Source organism: Typopeltis vanoorti, chromosome 19 (assembly GCF_054136105.1).
Source record: "Typopeltis vanoorti isolate ZY-2024b chromosome 19, IOZ_Tvanoo_1.0, whole genome shotgun sequence".
Classification (NCBI taxonomy): Eukaryota; Metazoa; Arthropoda; class Arachnida; order Uropygi; family Thelyphonidae; genus Typopeltis; species Typopeltis vanoorti.
In genome coordinates, this window is record NC_143567.1 from 80961521 (window position 1) to 80982077 (window position 20557).

Genomic DNA, 20557 nt, shown 5'->3' on the forward strand with positions numbered 1-20557 from the left:
AACACAAAATCCTTTCAATTTGCTCCATTCAAGAGGCTCTGAACCAAGAATTTGAAATTATTAGCCAAACGTTTGTAAAAATTAGAAAAGTTTTCCCAATTAGAAAAGATGACAAATGCCACATTAAATACCTCCACTATGGTAAAACAGGCCTGTCAGACCACTCACCCCAAACAGACTGGAAAGGTACCAAGTGTCCCTGCACCGCACCAAAACTTGGTTTGAAAGAAAATTCAAAGAAGCCTGTGAAATGCTTAAACATCATCCAAATTTGAACAAGAATGATGGATTAATTATTCCAAGAATTTGGAGGACCGATCTTCAACCTGTATAGCATCCAGAAGAATCCCAAACAGAAGAAAATCTTACTACGAGAGGACTTTAGAAATTGTTTAATGTAGTTCTATTTTTTTATTTTATTTTATTTTTTTCATTTTTGTGTGGCTTTTTTATTTTATTTTATATATTTATTTTTATTATTATTATTATTATTATTATTATTATTATTTTCTTTTAACCAGAGGTCAGGTTAGTGTAAATGATTAACAAACATTTAGATTCATGTTAATTTTGTGTAGCGTATTGTCATGTAGCTTGTATCCTATACATATGTATGTTTTCTTGATGATGACCTCGATACAGAGGTCGAAACATCGAATGTTACTTAATGATAAGTAAAGTAATTACTCTAACACATGTGTTGTGTCTACATAAATTCTTCACTAGGAATGTTGACCACCCTGTAACCTTAAAAGAAAGAACTTCATAAGGGTATAATAAATTTAGTTTAATCCTTTATCCAAGTGTAAGCAAACAAAGTTTGCCTGAAAGTATCTTCAGGACTGGGGTAAGGTGATACAACACCGGGCAACTCGTTGCAAAGGTGGAACAAGCTAACATCACTCCTATCTCAGTATCTCCCATAATGCAAAACACATCTCCTTGCGGATATGTATAATGTTATGCATTAAGGGAAGGGTCACTATCCAGACTAGTTTCGACCTTTATTGAGGTCTCTTCAGTTGGAGCCAGGCCCAAGTGGAAATACCAGGCAGAAGCATTAGCAAGGTCATCTCTACTTATAGGAGTTGCCAAATGGTGTGCCACCTTTTTATTAAATTACTCTGGATTTAGAGAAAGGTGTTGTACCACCTTACCCCAGTCCTGAAGATACTTTCAGCCACAAACTTTATTTGCTCACATCTGGATAAAGGATTAAACTAAATTTATTATAGTCTAACCAAGTGAAAAATAAACTTTCAACTTCATAAGGGTGTTTCATCCTCATCAGGGTGAATCCATGAGAAACTCAAGTGTAAAGGAAATCGGTGAGGATAGCTTAATTGTAAGCAGTGGTGAGCTATAAGGGGCTCGCAGGGGCTCACGCGAGCCCTTTGTTAAATTTTTCTCAAATTTGCAAGCCCCTTGTTCTTCTTGTTTAATAATCTTGTAGAACTAGAAAATGCCACCGCAGAATGTATACATGCTACTATAATTGCTACTTTAAATTCACATGGATTTTCTGGTAATTAATTTAAAAAATCATCTCATTGCATTTTGTTCTGATGGAGCTAGTGTAATGTTAGGAAACAAATCAGGCATTGTAATCAAACTTCTACAAAGATTTCCCAATGTTGTGATTTCGCATTGCATTGCTCATCGTTTACGATTAGCATTAAATGATTCGATAAAAAACATTAAAGAAATAAATCATTTAAAAATATTTATGGATAAATTATATGCTTTTTATCATCAATCACCAAAAAATCAGCGAGAATTAAATATGATTGCAAAAGATCTTGGTATCGAAATTTTAAAGATCGGCTGTGTGTTTGGACCACGATGGGCAGCTTGCAGTTTACGAACGGCCCTTGCTGTGTGTGAAGAAATTACCCAGCTTTATGCAAGCATTTTGCATAGAACGATTAATATAAGGGCTTTTTAAACCGACGTCTCAATTTGGAATTTTTACAAGATCTAGCATTTACAATTATTATCCTACAGGAATTATCATATCTATCAGAAGTCTACAAAGTCGCAATATAAGTATTATAAGAGCTAAGTTAGCCCTTTTTTTTTTTTTTTTGCTCGACGATGCGAGTCCTTTGTTAAAATTTTCGTAGCTCACCACTGATTGTAAGTGAGCAGGAGGAATATGAGGAAATAAATAAGCTTGATATCAATAAGGCAGTAGGATTTGATGACACATCAAATTGGCATGCCTGTTTAATAAGAGTCTTACCACAGTACATGTCCCAAGAGAGCAGAAAGAAGGTAAAATTGTTCCACTGCATAACGTTGGTGATAAGGCTATGGCTACAAATTATATACAGTATCTGTATATCTGGAATTGTGGTTAAGGTATTGGAGAGATTAGTGAGAACTAGGATATCGAAATGAGTTGACAAAGCAGTATTCTTTGTGATTCTTAGCATGGATTTATTAAAGGGAGATCATATTTTACCAACTTACTTATGTACTATAACAAAATGACAAATGTATTAGACAAGGGAGATACATATAAAATGATATAACACAACAAGCTGTTAAATAAATTGAAACGGACTAGATTGGCCCAGTGGTTAGCATATCTGCTCTCCAGCCAAAAGGTTGTGGGTTCAAATCCCCCATGGGCATGGATGTTTGTGTCTATGAAAATAGTAGTGTTAGTGGTGGGCAGTAGATGGCATTAGTGTAGATGATGTAGTTTGCTATAGTTAGTAGATTCGGTGGTGGAGTCAGAGAGTTGTAGAGTAGGTGGCATCCCTCGATGAGTCCTTGGACTCCTTGGAGGTGTCACATAATAATAATAATAAATAATAATAATATACTTATATTTTGCAAAAGCTTTTGATAGACTCAACATAACAAGCTGTTAAAAAAATTGAAACAGACTGAAATAAATAACAGACTAGTGAACTGGATCTGTGACTGGCTGTCAGATAGGTACCAGCAGTTGTATATGGGGGCACGGTATCCTGAAAAATTAACATCACTAGTGATGCGCCGAAGGGGTCTGGATTGGGACCATTCTTGTTATTTCTATATTAATGATGCTAGGATTGCTTTAACTGGTGATATGCAACTGTTTGCAGATGATGCAAAATTTGAGAACAGTGCAGAGTCAACAGTTGTCATGGCCTTATAGTAGGACTTGAATAGATTTTATGAATGGGCAGGTAAGTGGAACTATCAGTTCAAAGTGTAAGGTATTGAAATTTAGTAATTAATGATGTAATGCAAAATATACACTTGGTGATGAAGTAGAGGAGATGAGAGATCTGGAATTGGTGGTGGACAATCGTTATTGTAACTGCTTTTCATTCAAATTAATCATTAAATGGAAATCTTAATAGCAGGTGCTAAGGAGCCAATTGCTTCTGCACAACCTGTAAGTACTTATAGTTCATTAAATCAATTATTCTTCCAGTTTAAAATTAGCTATGTGTAAGTGCCTGCTATGCCTACCATATGAAGAAGATGAGGGCAACAAAAGCCAACAACGAATGAGCTCCCCTATGTATCGCCAGTACAGCGGCATCAAGTGCTGACAAACCCACAAAGTGCTGTTTTTACAGGTGCAACATTCTGTGGGTTCGATGTCACCAATAAAAAAAAGGATATGTTTTGCAAGTTCTATTGCCACTGGCTACACGCTTCCTGTGCAAAAATAGATGAATCACTGCACAAGCTATTTATCGACCTCAACCAGCCCTTTTTCTGTTCGCTGTGCCTTCCTTCTGTAAACAGCTTTTGAACTTAGACAAATGAGTTGAAAACCTCAAACAGCACATCAATGCTATGATTGAAACTTTTTCCTCCAAAATATGAGCGCTGGAAGCTAAGCTGGAACTAATTGACAATCAGCATTGCAACGAAGTTCACCCTTGCTCGTAAATGAAATCCATGGCCTAATTGCACAATGGTGCATGACTCGATGGAGGCCTAAAACAAAAATTTCAATGCTGTTATTTTGAATTTTCTGACGGAAAATCACTAAAAGAAGACATCACCAAAATAGCCAGGCGGCATTGTTTCTGACCCATAAATAAAAGAAAGGAAGGAATGAACTTTCCATGCCTCTTAAAAGTAACTTGTGACATGCCTACAAGCACTTCTAAATTAATAACAGTGATCGACAACAAGTTCAAAGACACTTGCCCCCAGTCATGCATACATGCTCAACCAGACCTAACATTTGCCCAGAGAGAGAACAAAATTGTCAACTTCAAAAACAACTAGAAGAAAAACGCCAAAATGGAGAAAACAATTGGATCATAGACTAGAAACAAGTTGAATTAGTACAAAATTCAAGCGACACCACTAGTGACCACCATGGAGACCGGCATGCAGGCAATGCATAGGAAATATGCAAGACCCTTATGGTCAAACATATGCCTCACTGAACCTTGTATATCCACTTCACCAACATCCAGGGCTTAAACTCCAACTTGAACAGTATCTACTATCATCTTCACTCTACCAAATCCCACCTATTCTTTCTGGCAGAAACTCAAATCTTCACCCCCCCACACACACAGCATTCAACCTCGCAAACTACACACTCTTTAACTCCTTTCAATCTGAGGGTGGCATCTGCACATACATCTGCTCTAACATACCTTGCCAGAGAGCACCCAACCTAGAATCGCCCAACTTTGACATTCTTTGATTGAAAATATCCCTTCCCCACTCAGTCAAATTCATTTCCTGTCTCTATTGCTCCCCTAATGCAACCAACTACTCTCTGAGCTCTTTAATTTCCTCTCTTTAAAAATTGATTTTCTCTAATCCCACTTTCCCAACATCCTCTTAGGAGATTTTAATGCTCACAACACCAACTGGCTTTCCTCCTCCAGTTGTATAGATCTTGCAGACAGAGATGCTAAAACATTTGCCATCACTAATGACCTTACACAACTTGTTCAGATGCCAACCAGAATACCAGATAACCCAAACCACTCCCCAAACACCCTAGATCTCTTCCTCACCAATGACTCTTCCAATTATATTCACTGTGTATTTGAATGTAGTGTGTATTTGGGGCCCCCCTAGGTAATTCTGACTACAATCTAGTGCTCATCTCCTCTCCTATGCTTACACAGCCAGTCCCATACAAGAGTAGCTTGGCATTATAACAGTGGCAAGTGTGCCAGCCTCCGTGACTTCCATGCCTCATTCCCATGGTTGGACTATTGCTTCCGGCCTTCCAACCAAAACATATGCCCCGATTATCACCAAAGTAATCCTTACCAGCATGGAAACATACAATCCCCACACTACTATAAACTGCCATTCCTTAACTAAACCCTGGTTCTCCAAAAGATGTGCCAAGGCTGTACAAATGAAAACCCAAACATACCATAACTGGCTTAAATCAAAAACTCCATCCTTTATTAGAGCTTATACTAAAGCCTGAAGGAGATGCAAAAAAACAATCAGTGCTTCCAAAACAGAGTTCAAAAGAGCAAAAAAGCAGAAAACTAGCAGCCTTTTGGTCTCTTACCAAAGTAATTGGTTGTAACTTCTGTCCAACACTATTCCCACCCTATCATACCCAGATCGCTCTATTGCATCAGTATCCACAGAAAAAGCCAATCTCCTGGCTTTACACTTTGCTTCCAATGCATGCATAACTGACAATGGTAAATGTCCCCCCCCCCCCAACCATTCCAGATGCCCAACATACAATGTCCCCTATATCCTTTTGCCAGAAAGAGATCATAAAAATACTGTCCAAATTAGACACAAAAAAAGTCTCCTGGCCTGGATGGCATTCCTCCAACTGTCCTGAAAGTTTGTGCACCAGAACTGACTCCTATCCTAGATCGCCTGTGTATACTCTCTATATACAGCCTGTATTCGATCCATTCCCAGGAAGGGTGACAAGTCACTGTTGTCCAACTACCACCCTATCTCGCTCACCTCAGTACCATCTGAAGTAATGGAAAAATTTATCAATTCCCAACTCCTACACTACCTTGAAGGCACCCACCTAATAAACGACCATCAGTATGGATTCCATCGCTGCCAATCAACAGATCTGCTTACATATGTCACTCATCTCTGAATAAATGCCATGGAGAAGTTCAGTTTGGCAAATCTCAAGAGGCTGCACTTCATATCTTTAAACTTTTGACTGGACCTGACACGAAGGCTTACTAAGCAAACTACCATCGTTTGGTCTGTTTCAGACTTCTGTAGTTGGATTGACAGCTTTCTATCTGAATGCACACTATGTGTGATGATGGATAGTTCCTTATCTTCTCACCATTCAACTGATGCCAGAGTTCCACAAGGTTCTGTCCTTTTACCAACCCTCTTCCTGCTATATATCAATGAACTACTTCAGTTGACCTCCAATCCAATATGCAGTTTTGCAAATGACAGCACATTGCATTCCTCCCTTTCATTTGATAAATCCTACTCTACACAACTGATCCCAACCTACAGAACATCAACTGCCACCTTCCTCAATTCTGATTTCCAAGCCATCTTCCAATGGAGTTCAGATAACTTCATCAGTTTCAATGCTAATAAAACCCATTTCTGTCTTATCTCTCATAAAAAGGAGGAGAGTAGTTAGACTTATTAATGATCTATCTCTTACCAACTTACTCCCCCCACTTTTGCACAGACATTTGGTTTCCATACTATGTGCCATCTACAAATATTTTCATGGGAACTGTTCATCTGAAATAGCATCAATAATTCCTTCACTTAGTACTAAGCTCGTTGGAACATGTGCAGCTGCTGCTCAACATCCTTTCACAGTGCATCTTGAAACCCACAGAACAAGTTTCTTTTCCTCCTCCTTCATCCCTGCAACTGCTGTATTGTGGAACTGTCTTCCCCTGTTGTGTTTCCCAAGGAATACAATATACAGTCTTTTAAATCAAATGTAAACAAGTTCCTCCTTTCCTAACCCACTACCCATGTATGGTAGTATAGGTTGATCAACCAATTTCTTGTGTATGGGCTTAACATAAAAAAAAAAATTTTTTAAAAAAGGATGAATACCATCATTAAGCAAGAGCTACAAGAAAAAGAAAAATTGTGGAGGGAATTCAAGGAGAAGGGTGACCAGTAGGCACATAAGCAGTGCAAAGCACACAACAGAAGGGTGACCATTGTGGTAAGAAAGGAAAAAGTAGAGTATGAAAGGAAATTAGCAGCCCAGGCCAAAGATAATCCGTATGAGTTCTTTCGGTATGTTGCAAGTCAAAGGAACAATCATCATGGAAGAATAATTTTAATGAATGCCACTGATATGGAGGTAATTAAAGCAGACAAAATGCTTGAATTATTAAGTGAACTTTGCAAGAGTATATCATCCAGGTGGAGATATTGACCATGAGAAGGTGCTAGGGAATTTGCAGTGCTTTTGACCATATTATTTAATTTAAGTCAGCTCTAGGTTGGTCCTATGGAGAGGGGAGGATAGAGATGAGAAAGTAATTTCATTGCATAAAGAGGCTCCAAGACTAAGATAGCAAATTATTGACCAATCAGCATCTCAGAAATTATGATCAAGGTATTGGAGAAGTTGGTTAAGAACAAAATACAGAAATGGGATAGTATTTGGAGGGGGGGGGCATAGTTTTGTGAAGGGTTAGTCATGTATGTCTCAGAAATTTTCTCACCTTTTATAATGCACTGGCTGAGTTGGATGAAAGTAATGGGTTTACACTGATACTTCTGGACATTGTAAATCTTTTGGCAGGATACTGCATGGAATTTTAATCAATAAATCAGTAGATGGTGTTGATGTAAATGATTGGTTAGTAGAGGTTCGGTGTAGTGGTGAAGATGGAGAGTTGTAGGTGTCCTCCCGCGATGACTCTATGGACTGTTCAGAAGTGTCACGAATAATAAATTGCAGCATGTGTGGATAGATATCAAGTTGGTGAAATGGATAAGAGATGGTGGTCGATGGAGAGATATAGGACAGTTGTTTATTCAGTAGTTGAGTCCAATAAAAGCCTTGTGACTAGTGATGTGCCACAGGACTCTGTTCTTGGGCCAATACTTTTAAATTTGTACATGAATAATATAGGAAATAATCTAAGAGGAACTATTCAGTTGTTTGCAAATGATACAAAATTGGGTAGAGCAATAGTAATCAAGATGTTAAAATTTAGATTTAAATTTTAACATCTGCCCATACTGCCAATTAGTTTAAATCAGAATGATTTGAATCGATGGGCAATATGGTCAAAGGAGAACATATATCAGTTTAATGTGGCAAAGTGTAAGGTTATGCATTTTGGGGCAAAAAGATTACCATCTGTGTACTATATTGATGGGACAGTGATGAATCTAGGGATTTGGGGGGTGGGGATTAGTGGATAGGGAGTTGAAGTTTAGAGGACATATTGTAAAAGTGGCTAAAACAGCTCATAAGATTACTTGGTTACTGAAGAACACGCTGACAAGCAGAGATAAGCAGGGTAATTATACCTCTTTATAGGAGCTTGGTGAAACTCTATCATGACTACTGTGCATAGATCTGGCCACTTGGGTTTCTTGAGGTTTATTCCTCTTAACTTAGCATAACCTTACACTTTGCCACATTAAATTGACATCCATTCTCCTTAGTCCAGTCCTCCAATCTATCCAAATCATCCTGCAGAATTTTGACATGTGCAATCGCTATTGCTCTACCCAACTTTGCATCATCAGCAAACAAATGAACAGTTCCTCTCAGATCCTTTCCTATATTGTTAATGAACAAATTAAATAGTAGTGGTCCAAGAACAGAAACCTGTGGCATACCACTAGTCACAGGCTGTCTTTTGGACTCTACTCCTGAATAAACTACTCTCTGATATCTCTCCATCAACCACCCTTCTATCCATCTCCCCAACCCTATATCCATCCACATATGCTGCAGTTTATTGATTAGAATTCCATGTGGTATCCTGTCAAAAGCCTTAGCAAGGTCCAGCAGTATCACTGTATACCCATTATCCTTATCCAGTTCAGCCGTCACTGCGTTATAAAACATAAGCAATTAGTGAGTCATGATCTACCCTTCAAAAAACCATGCTGTCCCCCATACAATATCCCATTTTCATCTATCCGTTCCTGTATTTTTCTCTAGACTACTTTCTCCAAAACTTTGACGACAACTCCTGATATGCTGATTAGGCGGTAATTGCAACAGCAGTCTTAGAACCGCCTTTTTGCAATGGAACTATTTTCCCGTCTTTCCACCCCCTTGGGACTAACCCAGACCTGAGACTCAAATTAAACAAAATGTTCAAGGGCACTGACAATTCTTTAGCTGCTTGACATAAGACCTGAGCTGGTATACCATCCAATCCCACAGATGTATTCACAGTAAGGTTTTGTAATATACTATTCACCTCCATTTCATTCACCTCAATTCCCGTATAAGATATTGGTTCCTTCATTCCTGCAATATCACCACCTGGATGATATACTCTTGCAAAGTGCTCGCTCAGTAATTCCACTATATCAACTTATTCAGTTACATCCCTACCATTGCCATTCCTTAAAATCATTCTGCAGTATACATTTTTTCTTTTACTTGCAGCATATCGAAAAAACTGTTTGGGATTCTCTTTAGCTTGCGTGGCTAATTTCCTTTCATAATCTGCTTTTGCTTTTCTTACCACACTCGTTACCCTTCTGGCCTGTGCTTTATACTGTTCATGGGCCTGCAGGTCACCTTTCTCCTTAAATTCCCTCCACAGTTGTTTCTTTTTTTGCAGCTCAACTTAATCGTGTTATTCATCCATTTAACCCCTACTTGATTTACTATTCAGACTCTAGGTATACAGTCAGCCATTACCTCCTTCAAACTCTCCTTTACCGCTTCTCATGCACGATCAACCTCCAGCCCTTGCAGTTTTACATATCATGGCACTGAACCAAGCAATCTCTAAGCTTGTCATACTTACCAGCCAGGTAATTCCACATGTACCCCTTTCTTAATTGAAAATTCCACACATTTAGCCACCTCCCAGGTCAAGATATTATGATCACGCTCACCAATTGGTGGCAACATGGTCATATTCATTACAATCAAATTCTCAGATGCATTTACTAGGTCAAGCACTCTTGAACCATTAGTATATTCCATTATATGCTGTCTCAGGTAATTATCCCTTAATAACTGCATAAAATCGAATTCCTTCCTCCCATGTGACCTCTCCTCTTTCCAATCAATATTACCATAGTTAAAAGCCCCCATAATAATTACCCTCCCTCCACTCATTGCATCTATTTGTCTGTGCATACTGTCTCCACCATCAATTCCATCACCTGGTCTATAGTAGCACCCAACTGTATATTTTGTTCCACTAGTCTCAATCTAACATCAAATAGCTTCAAATGTGCTCTCTTCACTATCCTGCAGTTCAACTTCAATTCTCCTTGGCTGCAGTTCATCAATAACACTTCTCCCCCCCACATTCTTTTCTCTCTTTCCCTCCTAAACACATTATACCCTTCACATTCTATCCCACTAGCTATATCATCTTCTGTCAGCCATGTCTCACTACTGCCAATACCCTGTGGCTAGGAAGGGCCAACGAAGGCCAAAAATTCTTCCTTCTGGTTCCTAATACTCCCTACATTAGTATACATGAGGTGCAGAAGCTTGTTAGTCCCACCCTATCTTGATGCCTTATACTAACTATTCCATTCTGATTTGTTGTCCTTCATACTAGCTCAGGCATATTATACACATTCTTACACTCAACTGCCTCCCTGTTTGCATATCCACTCTCCCCCGATAGCTCTAGTTTCCGTGATTCTGCACATCCACTTTCACTTCATTCAGCAACAACACTTTTTCCAGTCTCCGCCCACCAAATCCATTCAGATGCAAACCATCCATCTTATATAAGGCGGATGGTTTACACCTTTCGCCCATCAAATTCCATACCACTTCTCCTGCATAACCTGCACATAAGGTCATTTGCAATTATGGCCCTCCTTCTCGACTCTTCTCTGTCATACCGCAGCAACAGGTTTGGGATTAAATTGATACCAAATTCACAGCAATTAATAACCTCATATTTACAGTTGACTCTATCATCTACCTCTCTAACAAATTCCGTTTCCCTGTTTTTGACCATTTACTCTATCCTTTATCAATAAATGTTCTAAATGCCAAGCACCCAATCCATTTAAGTGCAAACCATATCTCTTAAAATACTCCTTCCTTTTATCAAACTCATCCCAGACATTCATGAAATGAATATTCAGTTTCATTCATTGCAGAAGCTTTTTCACAATCTTGAAATCATTCCATTTACTATAATTGCTCTTCTGTTTAATTCATCACTATCAAATCTTGGTAGCACAATCATGATCTTTCTACTCTCGCTCTTTGCATTCATTGCTATCATTAAATCCTTCAAGTCCTGTCTCACAGAACATTTTTCACTACCTAGATCATTCGTCCCTAGAATTTCACAGTCTCAGTTATATCCTTAATCTTTGACCCAGGATAACACACTTTAATTAGTCTACCATCCTTCACACCCTTAATTATAGAATCCCCATACAGCACAATATCTTTTCTGCTCCTTTTTAACTTGACATCCTTTAACTCCAGTGATGCTTGTTTTTGTCCCTTATCTTCTCCCACATTCTTTTGTATATCACTCAGCAATCTCTGTGTATGTATTTCTGCACTATTTATTCCATGCACGCATTCATTTAATCCGTTACTAAATAATCTGTCATTCTCATTTCTTGTCATTCTTAATCCCCCCCCCCATACTTTCTAGTCCATAAAAAACATTAGAACATATTGGAATGCTGAAATATATACTATACAATTTGGTCAGATCAAAATTATAAAATATATTACAGTCATTTAAAAATATCAGTTCCTTTGTCTCAGGACAACTTGTACAACACAGTTTACTCCACATGCTTCTATCAGTTACATTGGGATATGGCTGTATAAAAAAAAGGAATGTTTCCTATGAGACTGATGGCACCTAACTGTTAAGTCTTGATGATCATTTAAACTTGGGACATTAGACAAACCAGATATATATCATCATATATTACACTAAAACTTTTGTGTTTATACGAGTCAATTAATACAGGCAAAACAGTTGATACATTAGAAGATGTGAAATGGACTGCATTATCTTTCATTTCTACCTTGACATCAGATTCAAGAAATGATACCAGACACACAAGATGATAAAGATGTTAAGTAATCTGGATTGACATCCCTAGCAACTAAAGAAGAAATGGTTGACTCAGATGACACATCAAAACTAGAAAATAAATGATTGATGTCATCACTACCCAAGATTTTGATTGGCAGTTGAGAATTAACTGTAGCATCAGAAACTGAATGGGACAGTACACTGGTATGCACACATTCATCTGAATTGATGAAAGGATTCTTGTCATCACTACCCAAGATTTTGATTGGTAGGTGAGAATTAGCTGAAGAATCAGAAACTGATAGGGACAATACACTGGTATATACACCTTCACCTGACAGTTGGCCTTCAGCATCCAGATCAAGGCCACTTGAATGTTGATTTAGATCAACATTTGGCAAGTCTGACTCCTTATCCTTTAATGATACCAAATCATCTATAACAGTGTCACTTGAGTTGTCAGATGTTGTTTTCAAATATTTACCCAGTTTAATTTCATTAAGTGGGATAGAAACCATCGTTTCAAGATGTTTAATCTCTGACAATGGCTGCCTTACATTATCATATCAGACATTTTGGCCATTTGACTCTTTGTAATGTTCAGATCTAAGTCCATCATAGGACCTTTTTGACGATTCCCCTTGATGACTCTTACTTATCTGCGTTTCCTTCTTTGAATGCAATTTTCTTTGGCCGGACACAATATGACTATGCATGATTGGTTTCCCTGCTTCCTGATGTTCATTACCTGAAACTTCCTGTTGTGTGCCTTCCACAGAATCATAGTGCTTATTAGCAACTTCCAAAAAATCTTTCATTTTTAGCAACTCCGTAGCTTTTAACAATGATGGAAGCATATCCTGTGAAATATTAATTTCTCCATGGTACATATATTGAACCATCAACCTTAAGTAATTAAAGTTTATATCACTTAATGTCACAACAGGATGATTACTTGAGTTCTCTAAAAATAAGCTGTATGGAAGAGAGCTGCTTGCAGATAGAACTACTTTGTATTCACCAAACTTTCACTAGCAAGTAATTTATCAAAAGCACTTAATATATTATCTTTGTGATTGTGCTCTTTCAAGCAAATTTTCTGTGATCTTGTTATCACATTGAGTTCTGAACTAGCATTAAAATAATAAATTCATATTAGGATTCTTTAACCAGAGAATTTGGATTCTTTAAAGTGCCATGCCTCTAACTACTTAAAAAACTGCAGGAATTGCCAAAATGCTTCATGAAACACATCATGACACAGACAACATTAAACAATAAAAATACGTTGATTCAAATAATCATCTCAGTATTATACACTTATAATCAGTAGTTTGCAATTTAACACCAAGTACACATGCTCAGAGAATGACAAGATTAGGCTTAACAACTACCATGTGATCACAACAGAAATATTAGGCTTAATAACATCACTACCACAATAGTAACATTAGGCTTAACAGCAAAGATTCTATACTCATACAATCTGATGTCAAATACAAAGCAATTATACCAAATAAAAATACCTCACACAAAAATATAAACACATACTTCAGAGAAACATTTAACTGAGAATCTACAAATACTGCTATAGGAACAATCAATTATGAGACCACATCCTAAATCCATAAACTACAACAGATGGGAATGGATATAGGGTTGGTGAGATGGATAGGTGGGTGGTTGATGGAGAGATATCAAAGAGTAGTTTATTCAAGAGTAGAGTCCAAAAGACGGCCTGTGACTAGTGGTGTGCCGCAGGGTTCTGTTCTTGGACCACTGCTGTTTAATTTGTTCATTAAAGATATAGGGAAGGATCTAAGAGAACAGTTTCATTCGCTTCTTCTTCTTTTTCTGCAGCCTCTCCCACTTAAGTGGGGTCACTGTTGATAATGATTTTGAAAGTTTATTTTTCACTTGGTTAGAGTATAATAAATTTAGTTTAATCCTTTATTCAAGTGTGAGCAAACAAAGTTTGCACCTGAAAGTATCTTCAGGACTGGGGTAAGGTGGTACAACACCAAGGGCACTCCTTGCAAGGTGGAGCAAGCTACCAACACTCCTATCTCAGTATCTCCCATAATGCAAAACACATCTTCTTGTGGATATGTCTAATGTTATGCATTAAGGGAAGGGCCACAACCCAGACTAGTTTCGACCTTTATTGAGGTCTCTTCAGTGGGAGCCAGGCCCAAGTGGAGATACCAGGCAGAAGCATTAGCAAGTCATCTCTACCTATAGGAGTTGCCAAATGGTGTGCCACCCTTTTATAATAAATTACTCTGGATTTAGAGAAAGATGTTGAAAGGTTATTTTTCACTTGGTTAGAGTATAATAAATTTAGTTTAATCCTTTATCCAAGTGTGAGCAAACAAAGTTTGCACATGAAAGTATCTTCAGGACTGGGGGTAAGGTGGTACAACACCAGGGAACTCCTTGCAAGTGCCCCTTACCCTTAACGTAATTTATATCGCCCAGAAAAAAAAAAAATAGCATCTTGACTCTTTATCGTGTAAGGTTATGCATTTTGAGGTGAAAACATTAGCAGTATACCACACTGGTGGAACTGTACTCCAGGAGATTGACAAGACCAGGGATTTGGGAGTGTTGGTGGATAGGGAGTTGAAGTTTAGGGAGCACATTGCAAAAGTGGCTAAATCAACTCATCCAATCACTTGGTTACTGAAGAATACTTTGACGAGCAGAGACAAGCAAGTTATTGTTCCTCTGTATTGAGCCTTGATAAGACCCCCATCTTGGTTACTGTGCCCAGATCTGCCAGGGTTTCTTCTTGATGGGGAGGCGGTGGAGAGGATCCAGAGGTGGGTGACCAAGATGATAGCAGGTCTATGGAATGAACCTTACAAGAACAGGTTAAAGATTTGTGGGTTGCAGAAATTGGTTGATGGGCTGAAAATGGATGATATGATTGAGACATTCAAATTACTGAAGGGTTTCTATAAGATTAATTCAGAGGATATTTTTCAGAATAGGACTGCTGGTGAGAGGACGAGGGTCATCAATGGAAACTGGGCAAGAGTATGATTAGCAAGGGGTGTTAGAACTTGGTTTTTTACTTGGAGAGTTGTGAATGAGTGGAATAAGTTGCCAGAGTCTGTTGTGGGTGCCATGACTGTGAATGAGTTCAAACCAAAGTATGATAGATACTGTGTGGTTGTTGAATAGTTGTTCTTGACATGATGTTTAGGGCCTCCCTCGATGAGTCTAAGGACTCCTTGGAGTTGCCCGTAATAATAATAATAATAATAATCTTCACTGTGTACTGATTAATTACTGATAGCCTTGGGCCAGCTATCTCTGATTGGCTACCAGTGGAGATTGAACTGCTCACTCAGTCTCCAAAAGTTAGATAGGGCTAAAACTGCTTTGCCTACTCCCAATGCAGGAACAAAAAGGCATTAGCTGATTTTTTTTTTTTTTTGATATATATGCAATTTATTTTACACTGTTATGTAACCTTTTCTTCAGTAAAAACATAATGCTATTGGCGATTTAACATCATATTGCTCATTCTATTTCAAATAAATAAAACGTGCATCCTTGTTACAATTGTTTTTTAATCCACTAACAGTGGTCTGTTAATTTTGGACTGAAATATATGGCAGTATATTTAATAAATAATAGTTTTACCTTGTGTTGTCATGTATATATCATATATAGAACTATGCCACAAGTTCTCTAAAAACAAGAATCTAGTGAATTTCAATGTCATCAAAATGCAATTGTGTCTTATTACCAGGAAAAAGATTCTACTTCACTTCCTCTTAATTTTGATATTGTTCTGATTTTCAGTGAAGATCAGTTTCCCTTCTTGAGACTTTCACAGCTAGTTATCCTGATGTGTATTATAAGCATTTACATCAGTAGCCTTCACAACCCCCAAAAACTTGATATGTTTTTCTGTTCAAAACACTACTTCTCTTCTGCTCAACTCTTAAAATTATAACTCTCAAATCTGATCTACCTTAGAATTTCTCACATTTGGGGTGGTGCACAAAAAACCTCCCTAAGAATTTTACAATTTCTCACCCCCAATGTGAGAAATTCTAAGGTAGATCAGATTTCAGATTTATACTGTTAAGAGTTGAGCAGAAGAGAAGTAGTGTTTTGAACAGAAAAACATAACAAGTTTTTTAATTAGGTGACCCATCTTCCCATCGCTTTCTCATAGTGCTCCATTTCTGAATTATGCCTTTTTATTATAAGTACTTCTCTGGGCATTGCTTCACTGAACTGGCCCTGGCCACTACCATTCTTCCTCTTTCCTCTAATCATGTAAGAACATGAGCACTCAGTGATCAACATCTGTACTCAGTTCAACTCCAAACATATCAATCAACCTCTCATCATCTTCCTTGATTCCATATACTTCAGTTCCTTCCCTATACTGTTTTTCCCCAATGAATACAACCCTCAATTTTTAAAGAAACTTATTATTATTATCTGAGCCCTCCAGGGAGTCAAGGACTCATCGAGGGAGACTGTAAATTACCCAACCCAGCTTTAATACCTTCCCTTAAATTCATTTACACTAGATACACTCACTACCCGTAAGGGCAAATTATTCCACTTACTCACTGCTCTCTGGGCGAAAAACCTATCTCTTAACCATTTCTTGACTGAGAACAACCTTAGCTTCCATGGATGCCCCTGTGTACTCTTCCTGCCTTCCATATAATGAAAAATTTCATCATTTGAAATGCTATAACACCCATTCAAAAGTTTATAGACCTCTATCATATCATCCCTCTTTCTCCTGTTAACCAGAGTCTGTAATCCACATACTCGCAATCTGCCCTCATAATCTAAATCCCATAATCCAGATATAATCTTTGTGATGCTTCTTTGCACCCTTTCCACAGCTTCTCTTTATCCCCTTGGAACCCGGGAGACCAAATCTGCACACAACTTGTTAATAGATTCCTTCTTTCTCCTTAATCACTTGTCCACCATGACACTGTCATGTTGCCTTATGACACCTCGAGTGTGGGTCAGTATAAATGAATAAATATCAAATATAATAATAATAATAAAATAGTTTTCGGAACTTGCAATATGAACATTTTGTTTTATTGTTTCGTTGTCAAATTTTAGTCACTCTCTGATAAAAATTGTTACATATATAATTGTTTTTCAGAGTTATGCATTTTTTTTATATGTAATTATTAATGAGTGCTTAGTAGGAATTAATATTATTTTTTTGTGATATTCATCTTTTAATATGCCATTCAATGAACTATGGTAACATAATTAAATTCTGCTGCATAATTGCTCCTTAATAAAAGAAAGACTCACAAAAGTTCTTTTTAAGTGGTAATTTGCACATGCCGTTTCTTTAGGATGAACATGGCTTTAAGAAAAACCAGTTGTATGATAGCCTTCATAACTCGATACGTATTCATCACACATTAGCAGTGAAAGCTACAGATTATGTTAAGAAACAATATGTCTTTCGTTTGCGTACTACAGACCAAGCTGAATATCTTTTTCAAACCAGGTAAGTTCTGAAATGTAAAGTTCCCTTCAGAGAAAAGCTTTTCCTTTATGTGTATTTGCCTTGAAATTATATCATATATATATATATATATATATATATAAGTGAATCTTCTATTATATATATTGGATATAATGAGCAACAGAGTTATAGAATAATTTCTTCTTCTTATTATTATTATTATTACTGGCAACTCCAAGGAGTCCATAGACTCATCGAGGGAGGCCTTAACATCATGTCAAGAACAACTATTTGACATTCACACAGTATCTATCATACTTCACCTTAAACTCATTTACAGTCATGGTACCCACAACAGACTCTGGCAGCTTATTCCACTCATTTATCACTCTCCATGTAAAAAAAACCTAGCTCTTACACCCTTGCTAACCACACTCTTGCCCAGCTTCCATGTATGGCCTCTAGTCCTCCCACCACCAATCCCATTCTCAAAAATATCTTCTAAATTAATCTTATAGAAACCCTTCAGTAATTTGAATATCTCAATCATATCACCACTTTCCTGCCTATCAACCAATTTCTGCAACCCACAAATCTTTAACCTGTTCTCGTAAGGTTCATTCCATAGACCTGCTATCATCTTGGTCACTCACCTCTGGATCCTCTCCACCTCCTCCCCATCAAGAAGAAACCCTGGTGCCCATATCTGGACACAGTAGTCTAGATGGGGTCTTATCAAGGCTCAATACACAGGAAAAATAACCTGTTTGTCTCTGCTTGTTAAAGTATTTTTCAGCAACCAAGTGATTTGATGAGTTGATTTAGCCACTTTTGCGATGTGCTCCTCCTATCCACCAACACTTCCATATCCTTGGCCTCGTCAATCTCCAGGAGTACAGTTCCACCAATGTGATATACTGCTGCTAATCTTTTCCCCCCAAAATGCATAACCTTACATTTTGCCACATTAAATTGACATCCATTCTCTTTAGCCCAGTCCTCCAAACTATCCAAATCATCCTGCAAAATTTTGACATCCTGTGCACTCACAATTGCTCTACCCAACTTTGCATCATCAGCAAACAAATGAACAGTTCCTCTCAGATCCTTTCCTATATCGTTAATAAACAAATCGAATACTAGTGTTCCAAGAACAGAAACCTGCGGCACACCACTAGTCACAGACCATCTTTTGGACTCTACTCCTGAATAAACCACTCTCTGATATCTTTCCATCAACCGCCCTCCTATCCATCTCACGAACCCTATATCCATCCCCATATGCCACAGTTTACTGATTAGAATTCCATGTGGTATCCTGCCAAATGCCTTAGCAAGGTCTAGTAGAATCACTGTAAACCCATTATCCTCCAGTTCAGCTGTCACTGTGTTATAAAATGTGAGCAAGTTACTGAAGCATGATCCACCCTTCACAAAACCATGCTGTCCCCCATACAGTATCCCATTTTCATCTATCTAATCCTGTATTTTCCTCTTGACTATTTTCTCCAAGACCTTGACAGCGATTCCTGATATGCGGATCAATCGGTAATTTATAACAGCAGTCTTGGAACCTCCTTTATGCAGTGGAACTATTCCCCCCCTCTTTCCACCCCCTTGGGACTAACCCAGACCCGAGACTCAAATTAAACAAAATGGTCAAGGGCACTGATAATTTTTTAGCCTCTTCACGTACGACACGAGCTGGTATACCATCCAATCCCACATATGTATTGACATTGAGGTTTTGTAATTGACTATTCACCTCCACTTCATTCTCCACAATTCCCATATAAGCTGTTGGTTTTTTCATTCCTGCAATGCACCTGGATGATATACTCTTGCAAAGTGCTCGCTCAGTAATTCCACTATATCAACTGATTCGGTTACCTCCCTACCATCGGCATTCTTTAAAATCATTCTTCCGTATACATTTTTTTCTCTTACTTGCAACATATCGAAAAAACTGTTTGGAATTCTCTTTAGCCTGGATGACTAATGTTCTTTCATAATCTGCTTTTGCTTTTCTTACCACACTCGTTACCCTTCTGGCCTGCGCTTTATACCGCTCATGTGCCTGCCGGTCACCTTTCTCCTTAAATTCCCCTCCATAGTTGTTTCTTTTTTTGCAGCTCAAGCTTAATGGTGTTATTCATCCATTTAACCCCTACTTAATTTATTATTCGGACTCTAGGTATATAGTCATTCATTGCCTCCTGCAAACACTTCTTAATTGCCTCCCATGCACTGTCAACATCCAGCCCTTGCAGTTTTACATGCCATGGCACTGAACCAATCAAACTCCTAAGCTTGTCATATTACCAGTCCGATAATTCCACATGTACCCTTTTTTAATTGTAAATTCCACACATTTAGCCACCTACCGGGTCAAGACATTATGATCACTCTCACCAATTGGTGGCCACATGGTCATATTCGTTACAGCCAAATTCTCAGATGCAATTACTAGGTTCAAGCACTCTCTGACTCCTAGTATTTTCTATTACATGCTGTCGCAGATAGTTATCCCTTAATAACCACATAAAATCGAATTCCTTCCTCCCATGTGTCGTCTCCTCCTTCCAATCTCACACCAATATTTGGTGTGAGATTGAGGCTAGCAGAACAAAATATACAATTGGGTGCTGGTGTAGACAATGTGATGGAATTAATGGTGGAGATAATATGCATAAGCAAATAGAAGAAATGAGTGGAAGGAGGGTAATTATTCTGGGAGATTTCAACTATGGTAACATTGATTACTATAGTTGAAATCTCCCAGAATAATTACCCTCCTTCCACTCATTTCTTCTATTTGCTTATACATATTATCTCCACCATTAATTCCATCACATTGTCTACAGCAGCACCCAATTGTATATTTTGTTCTGCTAGCCTCAATCTCACACCAAATAGCCTC

The 20557-nt window shown here is 37.9% G+C and overlaps 1 protein-coding gene across 1 annotated transcript in view; it reads left to right on the forward strand.

Moving 5' to 3' along the window:
* LOC150096287 (uncharacterized) overlaps window positions 1–20557 on the forward strand; it is a 438969-nt gene that overhangs the window by 235628 nt on the left and 182784 nt on the right. Inside the window, exon 8 of the mRNA XM_090409023.1 lies at window positions 17522–17679. Coding sequence (XP_090265149.1) covers window positions 17522–17679 — 158 coding nt within the window. The remainder of the gene's footprint in view (window positions 1–17521; window positions 17680–20557) is intronic.